Source organism: Natrix helvetica (assembly GCF_964273705.1).
Source record: "Natrix helvetica genome assembly, chromosome: 13".
In the NCBI taxonomy this organism is placed as follows: domain Eukaryota; kingdom Metazoa; phylum Chordata; class Lepidosauria; order Squamata; family Natricidae; genus Natrix; species Natrix helvetica.
Window position 1 is genome coordinate 2,771,569 of NC_138557.1, and position 21,878 is coordinate 2,793,446.

At 45.2% G+C, this 21,878-nt stretch overlaps 1 protein-coding gene and 1 long non-coding RNA gene across 5 annotated transcripts in view; both read right to left on the reverse strand.

Annotated features, from left to right (window-relative positions):
• Positions 1–21,878, reverse strand: part of LOC309398705 — a 203,741-nt gene that overhangs the window by 48,547 nt on the left and 133,316 nt on the right. The gene's annotated exons all lie outside the window — the stretch shown is intronic.
• CARD11 (caspase recruitment domain family member 11) overlaps positions 1–21,878 on the reverse strand; it is a 47,624-nt gene that overhangs the window by 14,472 nt on the left and 11,274 nt on the right. For 2 of the 4 annotated variants that reach the window (XM_081965823.1, XM_081965824.1), the window contains exons 2-16: positions 19,248–19,462; positions 17,374–17,511; positions 15,655–15,980; positions 14,080–14,259; positions 12,431–12,583; positions 11,802–11,927; positions 10,917–11,111; positions 10,413–10,592; positions 9,817–9,868; positions 7,823–7,935; positions 6,514–6,614; positions 4,016–4,065; positions 3,307–3,418; positions 961–1,162; positions 473–599 (exon numbers count right to left, since the gene is read on the reverse strand). In XM_081965823.1, coding sequence (XP_081821949.1) covers positions 473–599; positions 961–1,162; positions 3,307–3,418; positions 4,016–4,065; positions 6,514–6,614; positions 7,823–7,935; positions 9,817–9,868; positions 10,413–10,592; positions 10,917–11,111; positions 11,802–11,927; positions 12,431–12,583; positions 14,080–14,259; positions 15,655–15,980; positions 17,374–17,511; positions 19,248–19,446 — 2,254 coding nt within the window. In that variant the 5' untranslated portion in view covers positions 19,447–19,462. The remainder of the gene's footprint in view (positions 1–472; positions 600–960; positions 1,163–3,306; positions 3,419–4,015; positions 4,066–6,513; positions 6,615–7,822; positions 7,936–9,816; positions 9,869–10,412; positions 10,593–10,916; positions 11,112–11,801; positions 11,928–12,430; positions 12,584–14,079; positions 14,260–15,654; positions 15,981–17,373; positions 17,512–19,247; positions 19,463–21,878) is intronic. The other 2 variants (XM_081965826.1, XM_081965825.1) reach the window with 2 other exon arrangements.

Genomic DNA, 21,878 nt, shown 5'->3' on the forward strand with positions numbered 1-21,878 from the left:
CACCAAAGTAACAGAGTTGGAAGGGACTTTGGAGGTCTTCTAGTCCAACCCCCTGCTCAAGAAGGAGATCCCATTCCATTTCAGACAAATAGTTGTCCAAATCTCTTCTTAAAAATCTCCAGTGATGATGCACCCACAATTTCTGGAGGCAACTTCTGTTCCACGGCTTAATTGTCCTCACCGTCAGAAAATGTCTCCTTAGTTCTAGGAAACATCAAATTTCCCATTACACAATTACGAATTGGGGGCAGAAGGTTTCAACTGTAGAAACCGTCTCTACTACCAGCTCTGCACCTCCAACTTTTAGGGGTGATCATGAAAATAAACAAGAACTCAGGTTTTTTTTTAAAAAAATAGTATAATGCATTATTCTGGCTTCCAAAGATCAATCCTCCTGTCCTTTTATCTGCCTCCCAGATCCTAAAGATAAATAGGCTTTCTCGTCCAAAGGTTTCTAAGTGTGGTATCTCACCTTCATGATTTGGTTTGCAGTGCAATGTAACTGGCCCACTACATCTCTGAATTGTCCAGTGAATTTCCTCCTTGGTGCAAGTATCCAGGGGGACGCTCATATTTTCTCCTCGGATGCAGCCCTCCACCTGGTGATAGGAAGAGAGTTTTATTCTCCCTCCAGGCAATTAATTCTACTTACTAAATTACACAGCTAACACCTCCACCCACCCCTGGTCTTCAACTGGGCATAATGTTATTTGTTATATAGATTTTCCCCCCCCTTGAAGGGCACAGAATGAAGGGACAGCTGATGCCTCCAATATGAACCTTCCTTAAAAGGTGTTTTTTTCAAAAGTTGAAAACTCTGCCCTGGGCAACGTAGACCTCGGTTACAGAAAGCAAGGAAGAAAAATAAGAAGAGTTCACTCATTCATCACTTCAAAGAAATGTGAAAGGACCATCCTTAGGGATGCTTGCAGAGATGACTAGGAAATATGGACGCCTCACCAGAAGCAGTTGGTACCCTTCCCGGAGGCCAGCTTTCCCCGCTGTGGAGTTGACCTTAACGGAGTGGACGAAGCTTCCTTTGATGTTCCCTCCCAGCAAACTGATCTCTGAGCTCAGAGTGTCCCCGTTGACCACTACTTGCTGGACGGCGTGGAAGACATTGTGGAGGCGTACAACCGAAGTCACCGAGGGGCGGAATGGCCTGTGTCAACAAAAGGTGGATATATAAAGTGTTTTATATAGGTGGCATCTTCCACCCGCGAGAATAGCCAAAATGTTTAGAAATGCAGTGCCAAATTGTTGGAAGTGTGATCGTGAATCAGGCACATACTACCAAATGTGGCGGTCGTGTCAAAAAGCAAAAGAATATTGGTGGAAAATCCAAACGTGGCTGATAGAGATATCCGGAGCGGAAATAGAATTCACACCAGAACTATTTCATTTGGGAATCATAAACAATAAATATATCAAGAGGGCAATTTACTTAACAATACATATTATTACGCAGCAAGAATGGTCTTTGCTCAAAACTGGAAAAACAGGGAAATTCCACCGGAAGGGGAAATAATTTGGAAAATTCTGACTTGTGCTGAAATGGATAAATTGACGTGGGAATTGAAGAATAAAGACGAATCAGAATATTATAAGATCTGGGATAAATTTTATCGAGGGTTGGAACAAAAAAGGAAAGACCCCAAATAAGACCCCCAAATTATGTATGAAACGGTAACAGTGAAAATGTATAAGATAAAAACAAAGCAATATGGTTGGAAATATGATGTTTTTATATTTGTAAATGCGGAAGAGATCAAATGTTAAAAAGCAGGGGGGTTATGATGTATAACTTGATATCTTCGCATGTAGGGCATAGATTTCGCCAGGACAGTTACACTGTGTCCAATGTTTTAATTTGTGTTCGATAAAAAAACTTTTTTTTAAAAAAGAGGGACAAGTTCTTCTCACCTTCTCAGATCACCCTGAGAGGGGTCTGAGATGGGTATGGGGGGGGGGGGAACCAGCAGTTCCTAGGCTAAAGGGGGGAAGTGGCATCGATGTATCTCAGATGCTTGCCAAGGCCTTCAAGAGATGAGCCAAATATTCGCTCATTTAGAAGAGTAGGAGGAAAACTTTAAGCTTTTCAAATTCTGGGACGTAGCTATGGAGGAAGGGTCTGACTTCTTTGCAGGCAACCAACAATCCATCTGCTATGTTCACAGTTTCGTTCTTGACCGCAATGATGTGTCTCGTCTAACCAAAGTTGCATCTGAGGATTTTTGCCAAAGTCAAGAGAGGCAGCGGGAAATGTAGAAACATATGGGACTGAAAATTACTTTAGGTGCTGCTCTTTGGAGCCCTTCCAGTCGCAAGGGGGCTTCCAAAAGAGCCACAAGAAAAAAATTTAAAACAACTTCTTTAAGCAGCTGGAACTTGGACCACAAAAAAAGTGAGTGAAATCACAAATAGACTTTCGGCACAGTGTTAACTCAGACTCGGGATGCACCCAGCAGGAAACGAAATGAGGGTAACAGACTTTCTGAAATATCTGTGGGCAAAAAAGCTTCATGGCCTTTCAAAATTTAGCTTGAAAATCAGCATCAGGAACTTGCAAATCATTTTAGGTCTCTACCTGCCAAGCTTTATATCTCTCTGTCTTTCTGAGCTAAAATGTTTTTCTCGCCACTCCTCACTCTCCGCCTGGGCTCCTTAGGGCCCCAACAGGAGGCAGTTGTTGGAGCTAAGCAGCCACCAGGAGAAAGAGTTGGCAAAACAGCTCAGTTCAAATTGGATCTGACTGAGAAGGAGGCTCAGCAGAAGCACCTCACTGAGGACTAGGAGCATAGGCTTTTCAAGCAGAGGGAAGACCTGTGGGAGTGCAAGGCCAGGTACCGGCGCCTGGAGGCTTAGTGGGCTGAGATGGTCAGCCAGCTCCAGGCCATGATGCAGTCCCACTGGAACGAGGCCCCCTGGCTCTTCGCCACCAGCGGAACTTCCCTCCAGCCTTTGCCCAAAGCCCCCCACCAGGAGGCTGAAGCAGACCCCAAGTTGGAATTTCTGTCCTCCTCCGACCCACACAAAAAGACCCCGAAGGGGGAGACTCTCTGCAGCAACACAAGCGTTCATTGCACATATCCATCCTAGGGGGTCGTAGTTTGAGGACCCCTGATTTAGTGCAATATAAAAAAATGCAAATAATTTTGCTGTGGACCATCAAAATTTTCTCATGGACCACCAGTTGGTGACAGCTGTTTTTACAGTAATCCCCCAGCAATGGTACAATCCAAGAAGAAGCAGTTTTACAGCCCCATTTTGTGGAATACCTAGAGCAGGCTACAAGTCACACCATACCTTTCCAGAGAGAACTTTCTGAAAATAGAGTTGACTTGTTCTAGATCCAGCCCTTCAGAATGGTGGGAAGATGAGGAGGAAGGTAATGAGGAATACCTGTCAGGGACATCATCTGGAAAAAGAAGGATGGAATAAATAAATTGATGAAATGGATGGATATGGAGGGGAAAAATATCCTTCTCAAAGAAAGAGTAAGAAGAGGGAATAATGGATTGAAATATAGACAGGACTTGATACATTTGTCTAGATGGATTCTCATTGGGTTCAGAAAAAACCCCGGTAAGGGGTCTTTCCAAATCAGTTGGTCTCCTGGTGATCTTCTCATGAACTTTATGGATCCATCCATGTTCCTTTCTACATAGCAGCAAATTTCTGGCTGACCTTGTCTGTATTCAGAAGTTGAAAGACCTTCTAGAAGAAAGCTGTTGGCATACAACTCTACTGTTGACAAAAGGCCTACATGAAGATGTCCCAAATGACCAGGAATATCCTGCCAAGTAGGAACTGTGGATGGACAATTTGGTATTCTTCTGAAAGTTCTTTACCTTTAAATTGGAGTAGGACTGGGCAGCATTTCAGACAGAGATTCTTCATAAAGTATCATGAGATCTAAATAAGGTCCAGAAGATCATCTCTGTCCACCAGATGATGAGATTGTACTCAGAATGCTGGTCTTTAAAAAGAAGAGCATCTTCCAAATATCTCTTACCTTCTAATTCCAGAGTATCACAGCCAAAGCTGTCATCTTCTTCAGTCAAACTGCAATGAAGAAATATACGTATACTGATTTCTCTCTTTCTCTCCACAAGTGTCTCGTTTTCACATCTTAATATCCCTCAGCAGGTAGCCCAAATAAAAACATCTCTGATGTAGGAAGTGGCCAGAGGTGGCCACGGAAGAATGAGCAGGTGCCAAGAGAGACAGATGGTGGGTGAAGGGGAAGGAGACAAGATTGGAAAAGGTGCCACCAAGAGTGGGACACACAACCGGGGTAACAAAATGTTGCCTAAGAAAAGGAGACATCCGGCCTTGGGAAGATGTTATGATGCTCTCCAAAGAAGAAGATTTGGCTCTTCTTATCATTTCCAGCTCTCGCCTATGAAATATGAAACATCTGCTGCACAGATGGCTCTGATATTCTTTTGGAGCTGTGTTGCAGTTATTATTACCATTATTATTTGAAAGGAGGAGGTTTTGGGGTGATTGCAACAGTAAAATTGCATCGATCACTTTACCAAATGCAAGCAAACCCATTGGGATATTTTATTCCACACTCCCAGCCTGTTGTGGCCCACCAACGGCCAGCAAAGCTAACAGCAGATTCAGACAGTGAGGAGGTTGGGGAGGAACCTGGGCCAATCCTGGAGTCTGGGGAAGGCTCTGAGGAGGGCTCTGCGTCGGAGGCAGAGAGGGGGCCAGGTCCGTATGCCAGTCATCAGCTGCCTTCAGAGTTAGAGATCAGTGAGGCAGAGGAACAGCAGGAGCCTGTTCCCAGTGTGCGCATGTGCAGAGTGGCCAGTCGACAGGAACAGCTAAGGAACAAGGGTCGACTTGGGAGTAAGGCCACAGGTGGACCATGAATGGCCCCTTCCAGAGGAAATAAAAGAGGAGCGACAGGGGAATGGAGTTTGCAGGAGACCATGAGTTCATTCCTGCATCCTTGCCAAGTATTGCGGAGTCTGAAAGATATCGACCTGGCCGCTCTCCAAGCCTGATAAAGGTCCCTAATTGTGAACTATCTTGAAAGACTGTGGGAGAGGAAAGACTTTGCTGGAGAGGAATTCACTGTCAATTAAATAAAAGGGGTTTATCGGGACGAGGACTCGGCTTCGTGCAGCTGGGGAAGCCTAGGTCAGAACACAGCCATATGCATCTGCCTCAAGTGTGTGTTTGTGTGTGTGTGCCCTTTTGCTAATGTTAGCACCTGCACTAGATTTTCTAACATGGCAAGAGAGGAATGGACACCACCTTTGTGACCTCCCGAGCAACCGCTTCCTTCATGACGTTGGAGGCCGAACTACATGTTACACACAACGCTCCCAATTTTTGAAAGGAAAGGAAGCTTCTGGAGGCTGGGACTGGAAGGCAAGGAGAAGGAATGTGTATAAATCTTTTTGGATTCACTTTTTGTACTCGGAATGGCTCCTGCAGGGATCATAACTTCCCGCAGAGAAGACGGATCTCTGCTGTAGGAGTTGAGGATTATATACCACCACGTTCCGTGCCTTCTTCCAATCACGTCCCCCTGAAACTGGCTGCTTTTTATTTCCAAACGTCAGACGAATGTTACCTGCGCTTGTGAGAAAGGTCTAATTCAGCGCTTAAAATTGTCCCAGTAAATCAGATCGAGGAACGCTCAACGGAGGTAGGAAAACATTGAATAAATGATCACACTTGCCTTGGATCATGTTATACCATCAGTAAAATCATATAATAAATGTTTTCCTCTTGCACGATCAGGAGAAGGCAGTTTCCACTGCATACTTTCATTTTGGACTAATAAAAACTTACGATCCCTATACGCCTTTGATAGCACACCATAGTTACCTACTGTCTGGAATGGGCCAAACATGGTTACTTTCTCTCCTGTGTCCTCCTCCTGGCTATAAACCTTCACTTAAGATACTTGTGATTGAATTTCCCCATTTCTTTTTTTTAAAAAAGAAAGTTTAACATCAGCTACAGGGATTTTAAATTGGCTCAAGGTAATGGAACTCAGAAAGGTTGTAACTGCCTTCAGGGCGGAGTGGAAAAATGACACCATGTCATCTCGTATTTGAGTTCCTCCTCCATCAGGCCGGGATAGTTTCTGGAGGTAGGAATTGGGTTGGGGAAAGAATCTTAGGAAATAAGGCTCAACATCTGTCTGCCTGGAGGATACATCTAGATGATTGACGTATATAACCCAGTATTTGACCTGTGAAGACCATCGATTTTAGACCAAATCCTGGAAAGAGAAGAGGACTCAAAAGCAGAATGACAGTAGGTTGCTGGCCTCCAGAGGGCCTCCGATGCCTGGGGAGGGCAAAAACACCCCCCTCTGTGGTGCGGAAGACTGACTAGGCCACGCCCACCATGGCCACGCCCACCCAGCAACCAAGCAGAGAACTCCTTGCTAAAATTTTTGAAGCCCACCCCTGTTTTCATCCAAGTTTCCTGGTTCACATAGGCCCTTCCTTTCTCCCCAGTTGGCCAAGGGACCTTTACCTTGAATGAGGGACATCTTTGTTTCGTCGGAGGATGGAATCGTTTCCTGGAGGCTCCGGAGTGGTGGACATAATGCTGGCACAACGATATCTCAGGGTTTGCTGGGTTTCAGAAGGGAAGGCCAAGAAAAGAAACAAACCGAAATCATCAGTGGGGCAATCGTCATGATGAGTTTCCTGCCTCAGAGGAAAACAAATCAGTGCTTCTGCATCTACTAGCTTTAATAGTCTGTTGTTGTCGTGGAATGCGGTCTGGATTCCCAGGAGGGAGGGGCTGTATTCCAGAGGAGCAAGAGACAATACAGTTTGTGGGAGAGAAAGAGGATGAAGACAGCTCCTCCTCAATGGTTCCCACAGGATACGTTTAACAGGGCAAATAGTTTGCTTTAGTCTGGCAAGAACCCTGCCTGAAGGTGAGACACAATAAAGGAATCTATTCAGAAGAGAGGTGGGTTGCTCCCAGTTCAACCCGGATCGGGTGAACCAGTAGTAACGATGGTGGGAGGCTCCACCCACCTGCCTGGACGCTTCTGCACCTGCATGAACACGCCCAAAACTGTAGTAATAAAATTGTAATGAAAAGCCGATAACCCATTTTATAAGGCAAGTCGGAAAGAAATCACACGGAGCAAAAGGAGTGTGTGTGTTGGTGAACGTGGGAATGAATGTATGGAGGAGCACGGATGCATAAATGCATTCCAAACACATCTGCAAGAAGCCCAAAGGGATACGGTAGTTGTTTCCACTGCAACCAAGTTGTGTGTGCAGTTTGCACATTAGGCAGAGTTGAATATTTCAGCAGTTTCCTATTTGGATTCTTTTCCAGCAGTAATGGAAAGCTTGTGATATGGTATCTGTTACGCAGAATGTGGCAGTCTATTCATCTCGGAGCAGTGATTTACATAATAACTAATGGGTGGGGTGTTTGCTTCTCCTTCCTCCTTCTCCCCCGATGACTTCAATTTAAGCCATGAAATCAGTTTCTCGGGTTCGAGAGTTGGTGGTGGTGGTGGGAGATTATTTTAATTTATATTTATTTAATAGGCTTGCGAAAATGGAAAAATAAAAAACTTTAATCAAATAATACTAAGACCTGCCTGAAAATAAGCCCAAGCACTGATTTTGGAGGTCAAAAGAAAATAAGACCCTGTCTTATTTTCGGGGAAACACGGTAACATTCACGCAGAAAAAGAAATCATATTCAAGCATTTACACAGGAAATTGTGGAGAAAAAACACTTCAATTTCTGGAATTGCAAACGGAGGAAGAAGATCTCCCACAACTGGGTAACAAAGAAACAACTTCCTTACAATTTTGTTAACTTCGCAGCTGCCCGTGGAGTTGTTGATGGATATGGGTTGAGAAGATGCTTCAGGGTAGCTGTGGATGGTCTCAACCTTCTCTTCACTGGGGCCTTGAAGGACTGCAAAAGCGGAGATAGCCAGAGAGAAAGACAAGCAACAGAGGTGTTGGCTTTTAAGTTGTGCCATACACATCATTTCATGCAAAGAAGGTTTGCAATGCCTTCTGGCTTTTTAGGGGCAGTCCTGAACTTACAATAGTTCATTTAGGGAACCATACAGAGTTACAACGGCACTATTCTGACCCAGCTTCCCACACATGGCAAACCCTCTGTAATCAATCAACGATTCTTTTATGAGGAGCGCCAGCAGCCCCAGCAAAAATGTCTCCCTCTCACCGCAGGTTAACAATTCTGTCCGGAAGGCAGATGAATAGTTGTCTGCCACATCTATTCATCTCTGCCCTCTGCCTTTTATCCCCAGAGCTAGGGTGGGGCTCTGCTAGCAGCGGTGGCTCTTCCTTCCCAAGGACCGGCCCATAGATTTCCACTGCTCTCCTCTCCCCTCTGTCTTCTGCACACCTATTCATCTCTGCCCTCTGCCTTTTATCCCCAGAGCTAGGGTGGGGGGTGGGGCGCTTCTGGAGGCCAAAAATGGCTGTGTTCAGTGTATAAGATGCACCAACATTTCTACGCTCTTTTTTGGGAGGATGGAAAGGTGCATCATATACTCTGAAAAACACAGTAAGGTTTTTTTGGTGTTGGAGAAGACTTCTGAGAATACCAGGGAGGAGGGCATGAAAACAATCAGTTCGTTAAACAAATGGCCCCCAAGTTGTTACATGAGGCACAAATAACCCGGCTCAAATTATCCTACTTTGGAGACCTTATGTCAAGAACCAACTCTCTGGAGAAGGTTCTCAGGCTGGGAAAGGTGGAAGGAAAGAGAAGAAGAGAACAACCAGAAGTAAGGAGGATGGAGGCAGTTACAGTGGGGATGGGACGCTGTTGGAAGGCCTGAAGGACTAGTTGGAGACAGAACTTCCTGGAGAAGATCTATGTCAAACTCAAGGCTGTGGGTCAGATCCAGCCCACGGGGTACTTAGATCTGACCCACAGGGCCAGCCTGGAAACAGCAGACTGGCCTGCGGTGCCTCTGCTAGCAATAATGGAGCTGGGGTGGTTGGGAGCCGCACACAGCCCCCCGTGCCCCGTTTTCGCTGGCTGAGGGCTATCAAAACAAATTAAAAACCAAAGGAGAAATGTTTCCCCACTTGCATTTGAGCATGCAAGAAGGGACAGGAAAGGAGAAAGGGAAAGAGGAAAGACAAAGAAAAGGATAGGAAGAGGGCAAGGAAGGAAGAAGAAGAAATGAGGGGAAGGAAAAAGAAAGGAGAATGAAGAATGAAGAGGGAAGGAAAAGGAAGAGAAGGAAGTAAGATTATAATGAGAATGAGTGAGGGTCTCAGGGAAGTCCTGCCTTAGCACTTGGCCACCACAGGTGCCCTTGATATGAGTCCCATGTCACACCCACCATGGTCATGCCCCCGGCCACACCCCACACCCCCGTCTGGCTCTCTGAGGTCAAACACAACTCTGATGCGGCCCTCCATGAAATCGAGTTTGACACCTCTGATCTATGTGATTACATTCATGCATGAGCTAGACAAGACCTATGGAAGATTGTTCTCTGCAGCAAGGTTATTATGAGCACAACGATGGAACGCCTTTCAAAATAACCACAACAGAGAAGACCTGAATTTGGTCAATCTACAGCTTTGATGGGAACCTTCTGGCTAGAGGAACGGGAATGAAATATTGTCCTAATCCCCTGCCCATTTTGAGTGCTGCGTTTACTATCAGAAAGAGGAGGATGAATTTTTGTTTGAAAAAAAAACCTTTTGGGAAACAGGAAACTTTTAGTTTGGAACAAAGGCAATAACTGAAATTGCTAATGAGGCATCTGAAAAGCCAACAAGTACGTGAGTTTTTCTTTCCTCTGACCTTGAAGATCTGGCGTCCGATTCGTCCCGATGGGGGATTTTGTTCTTGGAGGCTGAAAGAGAGCAAGCAATCCATGTGAAATTGGGACGTGTGTTCACATTCCCCATAGAACAACATCTCGTACACTCTGCCCATGGTAAGCAGTGAATTTGCGCCTCTCCTCTGGAACAGAAGCATCCGTGTTCTAATTATGAGATCACTCTGGTGTCTTGGAAAACTAATTGCACTATTATGAATTTAAGAAGAAAACAGCCAGGAAACATGAGAGATGAGGAACAGATGTTGTAGAGTTTACAAAACTCTTAAAGGGGGCATCCAAACATGGTATGAAATCTAAGGATCACTAAGGAGCTACAGAATCATAAAGTCACAGAATTAGAGGGCTGGAAGGGACCTTGGAGGTCTTCTAGTCCAACACCCTGCTTAAGACAGGAGTTAAACCAATGATCGTAAATTGAGAACTGTTTGAGGAGTTGGAAGGGGGTCTCCAGATCATGGAGTCCAACCCTCTGCAGCGAGCTGGAAACCAGTCTGAACTATGCAGGGAAGCTGACTATCTCATCCAAAATTGTCCTCCAGCCCCCTACGGATCGTACCTGGAAGCCCTTAATGTTTAATCTTCTCCTAAACTGGGGTGGATCCAAGGGGAAGAATTTGCTGTCTTCAGGGGATTCTTCAGAAGTTGAAGAGTCATCTGCCTCTTGGCCATTGGTTTTGGGTCTGGAGGTTTCCAGCATCTGAGAAATCACGGTGAAGGGCAAATTCCGTGGCAAACTCTGGAAGAAAGAAGAGGGTGGGTTTTGAAAACTGACCAGTTCCATCTAGAACATAGAACAAAAGAGTTGGACCTTGGAAGTCTTCTACTCCATCCCTCTGCTCAAGACCCTCTACCATTCCAGACAAGCTGCTGTCCAATCTTTTCTTGAACACCTCCAGTGATGAAGCATCCACAACTTCTGCAAGTAAGTAGCCCCACCAATGAATTAAATTCATCTAGGACATTGATCAAGAACTGAGCCTGTAAGGTGGACCTTCTCAACCTTCACTGGATGTCTTCTGACTTGGGACACGCAAACCAAAAGCAGCGGAGGGACAACTACCTGGTCATAACCGTTGTCCTTTGAGAGGCGTTTGAGTTTGCATTCCAGGTTAATGATGCTCGCTTCCTTCCGGACCATTTCAATCCTCAGGTCATTGTTTTTTTCCTCCAGTTCCCGAATCTGCTTCCGGTGTTTGTCCTTCTCAATCAGGCACTGGGAATATTGTATTTGGGCCTCATCCCGGGAGTGGAATGCCTTCGGAGGAAAAACAAGAAGAGTTCAACACCATGAAAAAGCTACTGAAGGACTCAGATAGAATAGAATAGAATAGAATAGAATAGAATAGAATAGAATAGAATAGAATAGAATAGAATAGAATAGAATAGCAGAGTTGAAAGGGACCTTGGAGGTCTTTTAGTCCAGGCAGGAAACCCTACACAACTTCAGACAAATGGTTATCCAACATCTTCTTAAAAACCTCCAGTCCCCTCATCATCCTGGTTGCTCTTCTCTGCACTCTTTCTAGAGTCTCCACATCTTTTCTACATTGTGGTGACCAAAACTGGATGCAGTTTTCCAAGTGTGGCCTTACCAAGGCTTTATAAAGTGGTATTAATACTTCACGGGATCTTGATTCTATCCCTCTGTTGATGCAGCTCCGAACTCAAGATCATCATTTCCTTCAATGGGAAGCCCGCCATCCATCACATGGTTTGAACCAACTACATTCCATCCCAGGGCTTTGTGAATTAATGCTTTTAATAGTTATGTTTTGTTTCATCTTGCTCTTTTATATGTGTGTACATTTAAAGATGTTCCCTGCTACGAGTGTTCCAGTTAACGAAAAGGGAGTTGGCTCAATCAATGGAATGTAATCCACGGGGTTTTGCCACCCACACCTCCCCAGCATCTGCTACCAGAGGTTCCTCAGTCATTTTCAAGCACCTGATCTCGCTCCTTCTCCACCTCTTCCAGCTGTAGCATGACGGTGTTCATGCGATGCTTGTACATCTCACAGTCTTTCCCCAGAGTTGAGCATTTTAACTCCAGTTCTTGTTTCTCTTCAAGGTACTACAAGGAAATAAACAAAGATGATGGTCCATTAAGATCCAACCTATGTCAGGCCTGCAGCCATCTTTTCTTTTGGATCTTTTAGCCTGCCACACTTTCTATTATTCTACTATGCGTTTTCTATGGTGGGAAAATGGGAGGGGGGGTTGTACGGAGGGAGATGATATGTAGCCATAACAAAATTCTTTCTAGAAAGCCAAGGTCATCTAACCAGAAGTCCAGTTCCCCCACCATAGAGTCTCCTCCTAGTGTGGCATCCTTTTTCCTCTACCTGTCCTAACTGAAAGCCCTATCAATTGTGGAGCTGAGTGGAAAACCCGCCCCTTGCCATAGAGTTTCCTCCTGGCGTGCCTTCCTTCCCCCTCAAAGCCAGAAGCTCCTCTCAAAATTATGCTGCCAACTGGTGACAGGGAGCCGCAACAGAGGGATGAAAGAGCCACATGCAGCTCTAGAGCCACAGGTTGCTGATACCTGATCTAGGACAATCCTGCATTCTATTTTACCTTATCCCGGAGATCTTCTGCATGACGGATCTCTTCCTGGAGATTAAAGATCTTATTGACCAACTCTTGGCGATCCTCAAGCGCTTCTTTGCGGTCGTGTTCTAGGATATCCAAAATGGCTTTGTCAGAATCTGGCAATCTGGGCTTCCCAGCCTGTAGTAAAGAAACAGGGGCAGATAGAGAGTGAGTGGGAAGGGGAAAGAATGATGTGGACAGATTTAAAAAGTGGAAGATTTTCTAATTTCAGATGCCCTCGGCGCAATAAAATATGAAAATAAATAAACCACAATTGCAGGTCAATGTTTTAGACCAGCGGTCACCAACTGGTGGTCCGCGAGAAAATTTTGGTGGTCTGCAGAAAAGTTGTTTGCATTTTTTTATATTGCACTAAATACCATTTATCATATTTTTAAAAATCATATTCGTGGTTATTATTTTCAACACGTCTCCTGGGAAGACGGACAGATGGCAGAAGGGAAGAGGGAAAAGGCGGGTAGGTGGCAATATGGCAGAATGGGGATGACGCTGAACTCCTGCACCCTTAGATCAGGGGGGGGGGGATTGTTTCTAGCTCAGCAGGCGGCCGCCACGTGACCAATCTCTTTTTCCTTAAGAAGAATCTGCGAATGCCGCCCAGGAAGACAATAATTCTGGTTCTCTCCTATTGTCCAACTTTCCGATTCTTGCCAAACTCTGCTGTCATGCCCTCGTCGGAGCCTGAATCTGTGGAGGAAGATGAGCTGGAAGTGGAGCTGATGGACATCGAGGGGGAGGCTTCGTTGGCTTGGGAGGAAAGTCCACCTGCGCTTTCAGGATTGGAATGGCTTGTAGGCAGGGAGGAAGGGGGGCAGGATGACCAAGAGAGGCTAAGCAGTGAACACAAGAGACAGAACCAAGGCAAGGATCAAGGACCACCCACTCCTGATCCTCAAGCATGGAGAGTGGAGAGAAGGCGGGAACAGTGCAGGCTGACCCGACTACTTGGGAGGAGAGAGCGGCCCCGCCCTTCTTCACAAGGGACACCTGCGGACTGAGATTTAGGGAGACACTGTGGGGAGGGGCATTTGTTGGGAACAAACACTGAATTCAGGGAGTGTTGAGTGGACTTTCCTAGATTCCTTGCATTCTTTCTGGATTTCTGGATTACTTGCCTTGGTCCTTTGCTTCCTGGACTCATCAATTTGCCCTACTGGATTTCTTGCTTTGCAACCATGGTGCTCACAACGTTGGGATGGACCATTTGCAGCCAGAGGCTGCTTGAGGTGTGTGTGTGTGTGTGTGTGTGTGTGTGAGAGAGAGAGAGAGAGAGAGAGAGAGAGACAGAGACAGAGAGAGAGAGAGAGAGAGAGAGAGAGAGGGAAGGTGGGGATCACTTTGCTCTGGGACTTGCCATAAACATGGGAGCGTTTGGGGAAATTTAGAGCAATAAAAGGGGTGGTTTGAACTGCCAGCTGCCTGTGTTACCTCTGTGCCATGCCCCTGGTCATCACACCTGCAGGTCAACTGTAGTTTGCAAGTAGCAGAAATCAGGGTTAGGGTTGGGTTAAGGTTGACCATTCTTCTCAATGCCTGCACTCGCCTATCCTAAGTTGCAAAACGGTATCCTAGATCATCAGATATATCAGCCAGAAAAAAAAATATATGCTCACCTGGATTATAGACTGCAACTCCTGAATTTTGGTCTTCAGTACCTCGTTCTCGTGCTCCAGTTCAAAAACTTGTTCTTTCTTTGGCCGGTTTTCGATATCGTTTTTGAGTTTCAAAGACTGGTTCCTCTCCAGCTTGCATTCTTCTTCCATTTTATTCAGCTTGTGTTTCAGCTTGTCGATCTAAGGTAGCCCCACAGAGAGCCAAGATAAACAAAGAGGTATCAGTCATCAAGTACGTCCTGTTGCAGGAAGAAATCCTTGCTCCATATGGTGTCATCAACAGTCTTGGTTCCATCTGTTGCAATGATCTCCAAATTGAATTCCCCAAGCCATCCTAGGTGTTTTCAAACCAGAATGAAGGACGCTGGTTAATTTTCGATAAGACACATTGCAGAGGCAGAAATAATGCCTCCGACAACAGTTTTGTTAGTGAAGAGCAAGCGGGGAGAAACAACAGAGTCAATTTAAAGAGATTTCAGACATTACTCAGCAGGGCTAAAGAATGCAGGAAAGCATGATGAAGTAGCTAGATGAAGTAGCTAGTAGCTAGATGAAACTTTTCATCATAGAGTTATCTAAGTCAGAGATTTGGCAGTGTGAGTATTATTATGAGATACACCCAGGAGCAAAACAGAGCCCACAGAACATTTATACAATTAATAGTGGTTTATATATACATATATACAGACATATACATGGTAGATAAAATCCCTTACCACTCAGCTCGGACATAAGGAGAGAAAATGAATATGCATGATGAGAGAGAGAAACACCCTCTAATGGCCCCCTATATATATAGACACCTCATTGCATCAGCTTACAGTCATTGCATCAGTGTCCGGTTTACAGCTTACAACCTTACATCAGCTGGCAGCTATTAAATCCTCAGTACCTGACAATTTTCACAATCAAGCACAGAGAGAACAATTCTCAGAATTCCCAGGCACTGAAATCCAACTCATTTGGGGGACCATGAGCTGTGAAAAACTCTAGTTTCTAATCTAGAAGGACCTTTTTTATTCAGTTGCCATTGAACCTGATTTACAAAGATCTCTAACCATTGGTTATGTTGGTTTGGGATTGTGTTGGATCTGGTGTCACTTATTTTGGCCATGCTGTGTGGGGGAATTCACTGGAGGAAGCAATTAGGTTTCAAAGAGTTAGCGGTGAAAGGAAACCAGGCCATCTAAGAACACGGTGGCTGGACACCATCAGAGCTGACCCCAACCAGAGCATAGGACAACTCAAAGAAATAGTGCAGAAGAGAAGAAGATGTGGAGAGACCTGGCTGATAGAATCACCAAGAGCTGGACATGATTGAATGGATAACATCATCATAAATTGATGGAGATCTATAGGTTTCTTACTACTGCCTCCTACATGATGCCCTCAAATATGGCCTGTCAACCCATTGATTCAAGGATGCCATTTAAACCCTAAAGTGCTTTGCTTGTTTGGGGTTGTTATATGAATGAAACACTGGTGATTTGTTAAAAACATGGACTCAAGACCACCAAATGAAAGGATCACCTAATGCAAAAGAGGAACCCAATGTCCTCAAGAACTTCCTCACACCTGGAGCTGAAGGTCTCGGCTTCTCATCACGGCCATGTTCTTCTCTTCGCTGAGCTGGGCGTACCTCATCGCCAAGTTGTAGTTCTCATCCTTCACCTTGATCAGCTCGTCATTGTAATTGTTCCTCTCATCTTTCATTTTGTTGTATCTCTCCTGGAACGTGAGCAGCTCGATCTTGTTGAGCTTCAGCTGCTTCCTCTCATCTTCCATCTGGCGAGACTTGGCCAAGAGCTCACAGCGCTGGGCGTCCTTCGTCTTGACTTGCTGCTGCAGCTTTATGATCTCGTTCATCAGGAAGTGAGTGAGGCCCTCGTGTCCCTCTTCTACTGTGATGCAAACCGAGGAAGAAGCCGGCACAAAGTAAATCATCACAACAAGCTAGTGGTGGTGAGCAGCAGGAAGGGTTCAATTGATCAGAATGGGGCTAAACACTCTGGTCCAAAAAACATGTAGACCAGGGGTGTCAAACCTGCGGGCTGGATCTTAGTGACTAGTGCTTAGATTTGGCCCATGAGTCCACCCTGGAAACAGCGAAAGACTGGCCCCTCTGCCAATGAAAACGGAGCTCGGGAAGGCCGTGCACAGGCGATGGAAATGCTTGTCCCGACTGTGCCCCGTTGAGGATTAACTGTATGACATATCATCTTCCAACAAAGCAAAGTCAATGGGGGTGAAGTTGGGTTCACTTAACAACCGTGGCAAACAGTTGTAAAATTGGATGTCACTCAATGGGAATTCTTTCCTCAACAGTTTTTTTTCAAGGGGCAACTAGACTTCCTGGTTTTTCTTTGAGGACATTTCACTTCTCATCCAAGAAGCTTCTTCAGCTCTGACTGGATGGTGGGAAATAGAAGGATTTATATTCCTTGCAGACAGCTGGTCATTTGCATTTTTAGAGGGTCACTGAGGCCACTTGGAGGTTTGTCTGTGGGTCACCTGAGTAGTGTAGATGGGTGTGAAGACTTCCAGGCCTCATGGACTCTCTAAAAAGGATGCAAATGACCAGCTGTCTGCAAGGAATATAAATCCTTCCATTCTTCACCACCCAGTCAGAGATGAAGAAGCTTCTTGGATGAGAAGCGAAACGTCTTCAAAGAAAAATCAGAAAGTCCAGTTGCCTCCTGAAAAAAGCCCCTTTGGGACAACCATGACCTGGAGGACTGAGAATCTCTATAGACAATGAAAACTCTTGTCCCAATTGTGATTGTAAGGTAAAGGTAAAGGTTCCCCTCACACATATGTGCTAGTTATTCCCGACTCCGTTTCAAAGCCGAAGAGCCAGCGCTGTCCAAATATGTCTCCATGGTCATGTGGCCGGCATGACTCAATGCCGAAGGCACATGAACGCTGTTCCCTTCCCACCAAAGGTGGTTCCTATTTTTCTACTTGCATCTGCTTTCGAACTGCTAGGTTGGCAGAAGCTGGGACAAGTAATGGGAGCTCACTCCATTACACGGTGCTAGGGACTCGAACCGCCGAACTGCCGATCTTTCTTATCGACAAACTCAGTGTCTCAGCCCCTGAGCCACCACGTCCCTTAATTGTGATTGAATCTTGAGGATTATCTGTACGATATATCAGAAACCTAATGTCCTACATTTCTAGTTCTCTTCCTGTACTCTGCTCCAAGCAACAGAGAACCAAGAAAATTTATAAAGGATTTCCCCTATATTGATTGTTTGGAATAATAGATTCCCCCCAAAAGTGAATGCCACTTACCAACGATAGTAGAAAAACGCCGTGTGGGTTCCTTCCCTGTTACTAATTTGTAGAGTTCAGGATAATAAAATTCAAGGCTCTCCAAGAAGACCACGTAGCCCCTCTCTCCCTTTGTATGAAGGATGTCCAGGAGACGACCTACAATAAGGCCAAACATTGATCTGGTTACTAAAATAGAGAATTTCAATTTGAAACCGAAATTACAAATGGGGTAAGAAGAGGTGAAAGTGGCATGAGACGAACAATCGTAGCTGTAGAACACGTGAGAAATTATGTGTGTGTGTGTTTGTATTGCATTTTAGCTGATAAATAAATGAAGGGAGACTAGTATAGATTTATTTCAAGCTATTTAGCTCTCATCAGCTAGCCATACCCTTATTGGGATTCAAACTTGGGCTGTTTTTACATATTAGGCAGTTGTATTAACCTCTAAGCCACAAGCTCTCCTCCCTGATCAGCTGAGCCAAGGAAATGATTAAGTGTTATATCAAAGCACCTGGTATGCCCAAATAACTGCCTAATATGTAAAAACAGTCCAAGTTCGATTCCCAGTAAGGGTATGGCTAGCTGATGAGAGCTAAATAACTTGAAATAGATCTATACTAATCTCCCTTCATTTATTTATCAGCAAAAATGCAACACCATAATGGTTTCCTGCCTGGAAGGCTCCTAGGGTGGAGCTGAAAGGCAAAAGGGAAGCAGTATGCCCCCTCCCATATTTGGGCATACCAGGTGCTTTGACATAACATGCACACACACACACACACACACTTGAAATACAGCCTGTGAAATTACCTTTCCCAGCGCCAACCAAAACAACTCAAAAGAATACGCCATTTAAAAAAAAACTCCGCAGAATATCAAGGCAAGACAGAACAAGCCTCATGCATAACATTTAGCAGAACAGGTGCTCTGCATATAAACCTCCTGGAATGTAATACCATTTGTTTAAACACCAAATTGATATGCTGTCCTTCTGCTAAAAAAATTAACATTTAAGGTGGCTTTTACAGTTTCCAAGAATAAAATAAAGGCAATTGTAATAAAACCTGAATGATAAACTAATTGACCTTTAAAGGCTTAGCTAAAGGGAGAATAAGTACTGGGTCTCCAAGGAAGGCTGGGGAAGCGGTCTGAAGCTCCTACTCCGTGAAGTTCAATCTCGCCAACGAGGTTTCCCCCCACCCCACCCCGCCCAGTCTGGTTAAGATTACAACTTTATACATGGTGCCGCTAATATTTCTGGAGATATTTCTGGTTTGCTATAGGGAAGTGATGGCTAACCCTTTTCTCCTTGCACATGCCAAAAACTGTGCGCTGCGACAGCCCATGTGCAAGTGTGCATGGCCACCCCCATAATGCAATGCATCCTACTCCCCGCACATGCATGCAATCCCCCCTCTCCCCCCACGCATATGTGTGACCCCCATGCCGTCTTTGGGACTAGCAGGTCTCCCTGAAGCTTCCTAGGACCAAAAACGGGCCACAGTGGGGGTGCCATACTCCCCAATGCCCTGTTTTTTGACTAGCAGGCCTTCCTGAAGCCTCCTGAAACCAAAGATGGGGTGGGGGGCACACCTCCCGCCTGCGCTCCCCCCATGCATGTGTATGATACCCCTTGCCCCCGTTAATGTGCACGGAACCCCCCCCTGTGAATGTGCATGCAACCCCCCTGTGCAGGCATGCACGTCTCTTGCATGTGCTGTAGAGACCTGAAAATCAGCTGGCTGGTGGGAGGCGTGCACGGATGCGTGGTGCAGCTGAACTGGGTGACGGCTGACATGCCTGCCGAGAGGGCTCCGCATGCCATAAGTTCGCCACCATGGGTCTGGTGGTTCCTTGGTGCTCTCTGAGCTTGTGGTGGTTCATCTTACCAGCTCGGTTGATCTTGGAGAGGAGCATCGGGGAGTTAAGGACCTCATCTTCATCCTGCTCGTCCAAGACTTTGCACTGGCGCAGGTACGGGGTCAGCTTGGCGGGGTTGATGTAACGGGTCAGCATATGACGATTGCATTCAACGTTCTCCCATAGAGCTTCTTCTTCGTCCTTCAAAGTTTCGAGGCACTCGTCCATCTTCCCACGCTTCCTCCTAAAAGAAGATGTAGAGAAAAAGGAAAGACAGTTTGGTTTTGGAAAGATCCCACATTTTGTCCAGAAAAGAGCAACAAAGAGGACTGGGGGACTGGAGGATAAAAGATGTGAAGAACGGTTGCAGGAACTGAGCATGTCTAGTTTAATGAAAAGAAGGACTAGGGGAGACACGATAGCAGTCTTCCAATATCTCAGGGGCTGCCACAAAGAAGAGGGAGTCAAGCTATTCTCCAAAACATCTGAGGGCCGGACAAGAAGCAATGGATGGAAACTAATCAAGGAGAGAAGCAACTTAGAACGGAGGATAAATTTCCTGACAGTGAGGACAATTAATCAGTGGAACAACTTACCTCCAGAAGTTGTGAATGCTTCAAGCTTTTAAGAAGATGTTGGATAGCCATTTGTCTGTAGAGGTGTAGGGTTTCCTGCCTAGCCAGGGGGTTGAACTAGAAAACCTCCAAGGTCCCTTCCAACTCTTTTTATTCTGTTCTAAATACCAAACTGTTGAAAGTCCAACATCTTGTCCAGAAGAAAGCTTACAAAAAAAGAATTGAGCAAGCGTAACTGGTTCTATTATGGCACAAAGTCTCATGGATTCTACCCATGTTCATCAGATGTCCTGATGCTATAAAAGTAAAGGTTCCCCTCGCACATACGTGCTACTCGTTCCCGATTCTAGGGGGCGGTGCTCATCTCCGTTTCAAAGCCGAAGAGCCAGCACTGTCCGAAGACGTCTCCGTGGTCATGTGGCCGGCATGACTCAACACCGAAGGCTCACGGAATGCTGTTCCCTTCCCACCAAAGGTGGTTCCTATTTTCCTACTTGCATTTTTATGTGCTTTCGAACTGCTAGGTTGGCAGAAGCTGGGGCAAGGAACAGGAACTCATCCTGTTATGCGGCGCTAGGGATTTGAACCGCCAAACTGCCGACCTTTCTGATCAACAAGCTCAGCATCTTAGCCACTGAGCCACCGCGTCACTGATGCTTTACCTCAAAACAAAGAACCGTCTCCTTCCCTTTTGAAAAATAAAATAAAAAGCACCATTTGCATGGTTTCTCTCTCTCTCTTTCTCTCTTTGAAGGCGTATTTTTAGGTTGCAATTAAGGATGGCCATTCATTAATTTTTTACGAACGGTTTTTCAACTATGATCTGAAGTGCACTTCCTAAAGGCCGCATCTCTTTTCTCGAGATTGCACCGCCAAATAGCAGCAGCAACCACTTTTTCCAGCCTTTTCTTTTTGCTTCTCACTTAAAGGAGGAAAAAAAGGCTAACCTAGATAGCAGGAGGCTTACAACCATAACCTAGAAAATCAACTTTATGCAGGAGGCCTCAGAGTAACAGGGTGAACATCTTGTATTCGGACAAGGGGTGTGCAAAGCCAGGAGATGGATGCCACAAGCCAAGATATCTTAGAGAGCCAGTTTTGTGGACGAGGGTGGTCTTGGAATAATGGTTCCCAACTCTTTGTTGCCAGTGCAACATACAACAAGGCTGCCCATTTGTGTCCTGATTCCGCACTGCCCCCAAAAGCAGGAGCAACAGGAAGAGAGAAGGAATTGCTTTACAGAATTCAGCAAACATCAAGCAGAATAGAATAGAATAGAATAGAACAGAACAGAGTAGAATAGAATAGAGTAGAGTAGGGTAGGATAGGGTAGGATAGGGTAGAATGCAGAATGAAAAATAGAACATAGAACAGAATAGAACAGATTAATGGATAGAATAGTTTAGAATAGAATAGAATAGAATAGAATAGAATAGAATAGAATAGAATAGAATAGGGTAGGGTAAGATAGGGTAGGGTAGGGTAGAATGCAGAATGGAAAATAGAACATAGAACAGAACAGAACAGAACAGAATAGAATGCAGAATGCAAAATAGAATGTAGAACAGAACAGACTAATGAGTAGAGTAGGGTAGGGTAGAGTAGAATAGTATAGAATAGAATAGAATACTGGGTGGGATGGGATGGGATGGAGGAGAGGAGAGGAGAGAAATACTTAATTGGCCAAGTGTGATTAAACAAACAAGGAATTTGTCTCTAGTGCAGAAGCTCTCAGTGTACGTGCAAAGCGACAAAGTAATAATAGTCATAATAATGATACTAATAAGAAAGCTTAGTAGAGAAGGTGAAAAGGATATTAGAACATCCTCTTAAATCCTCTCTGAGAGTCAACTCTTACTGGCATCACTCTCTCTATAGACTGGTGAAGGAACACGCAAGCCCTCCCAGAAATGAAACAGGCCAACGACTGACACTCCTTTGCACCAAGCACCGTGTTGGCATTTACACAGAGGAGAAAAAAAGAGTCATGAAGATAAGTGAATGGAGGCAAGGAAGAGCACTGAGGGCCAAAGAAAATACATTCGCTGTTGATGCAGCTGTGGCCATAAGCACTGGGGAGGCGAT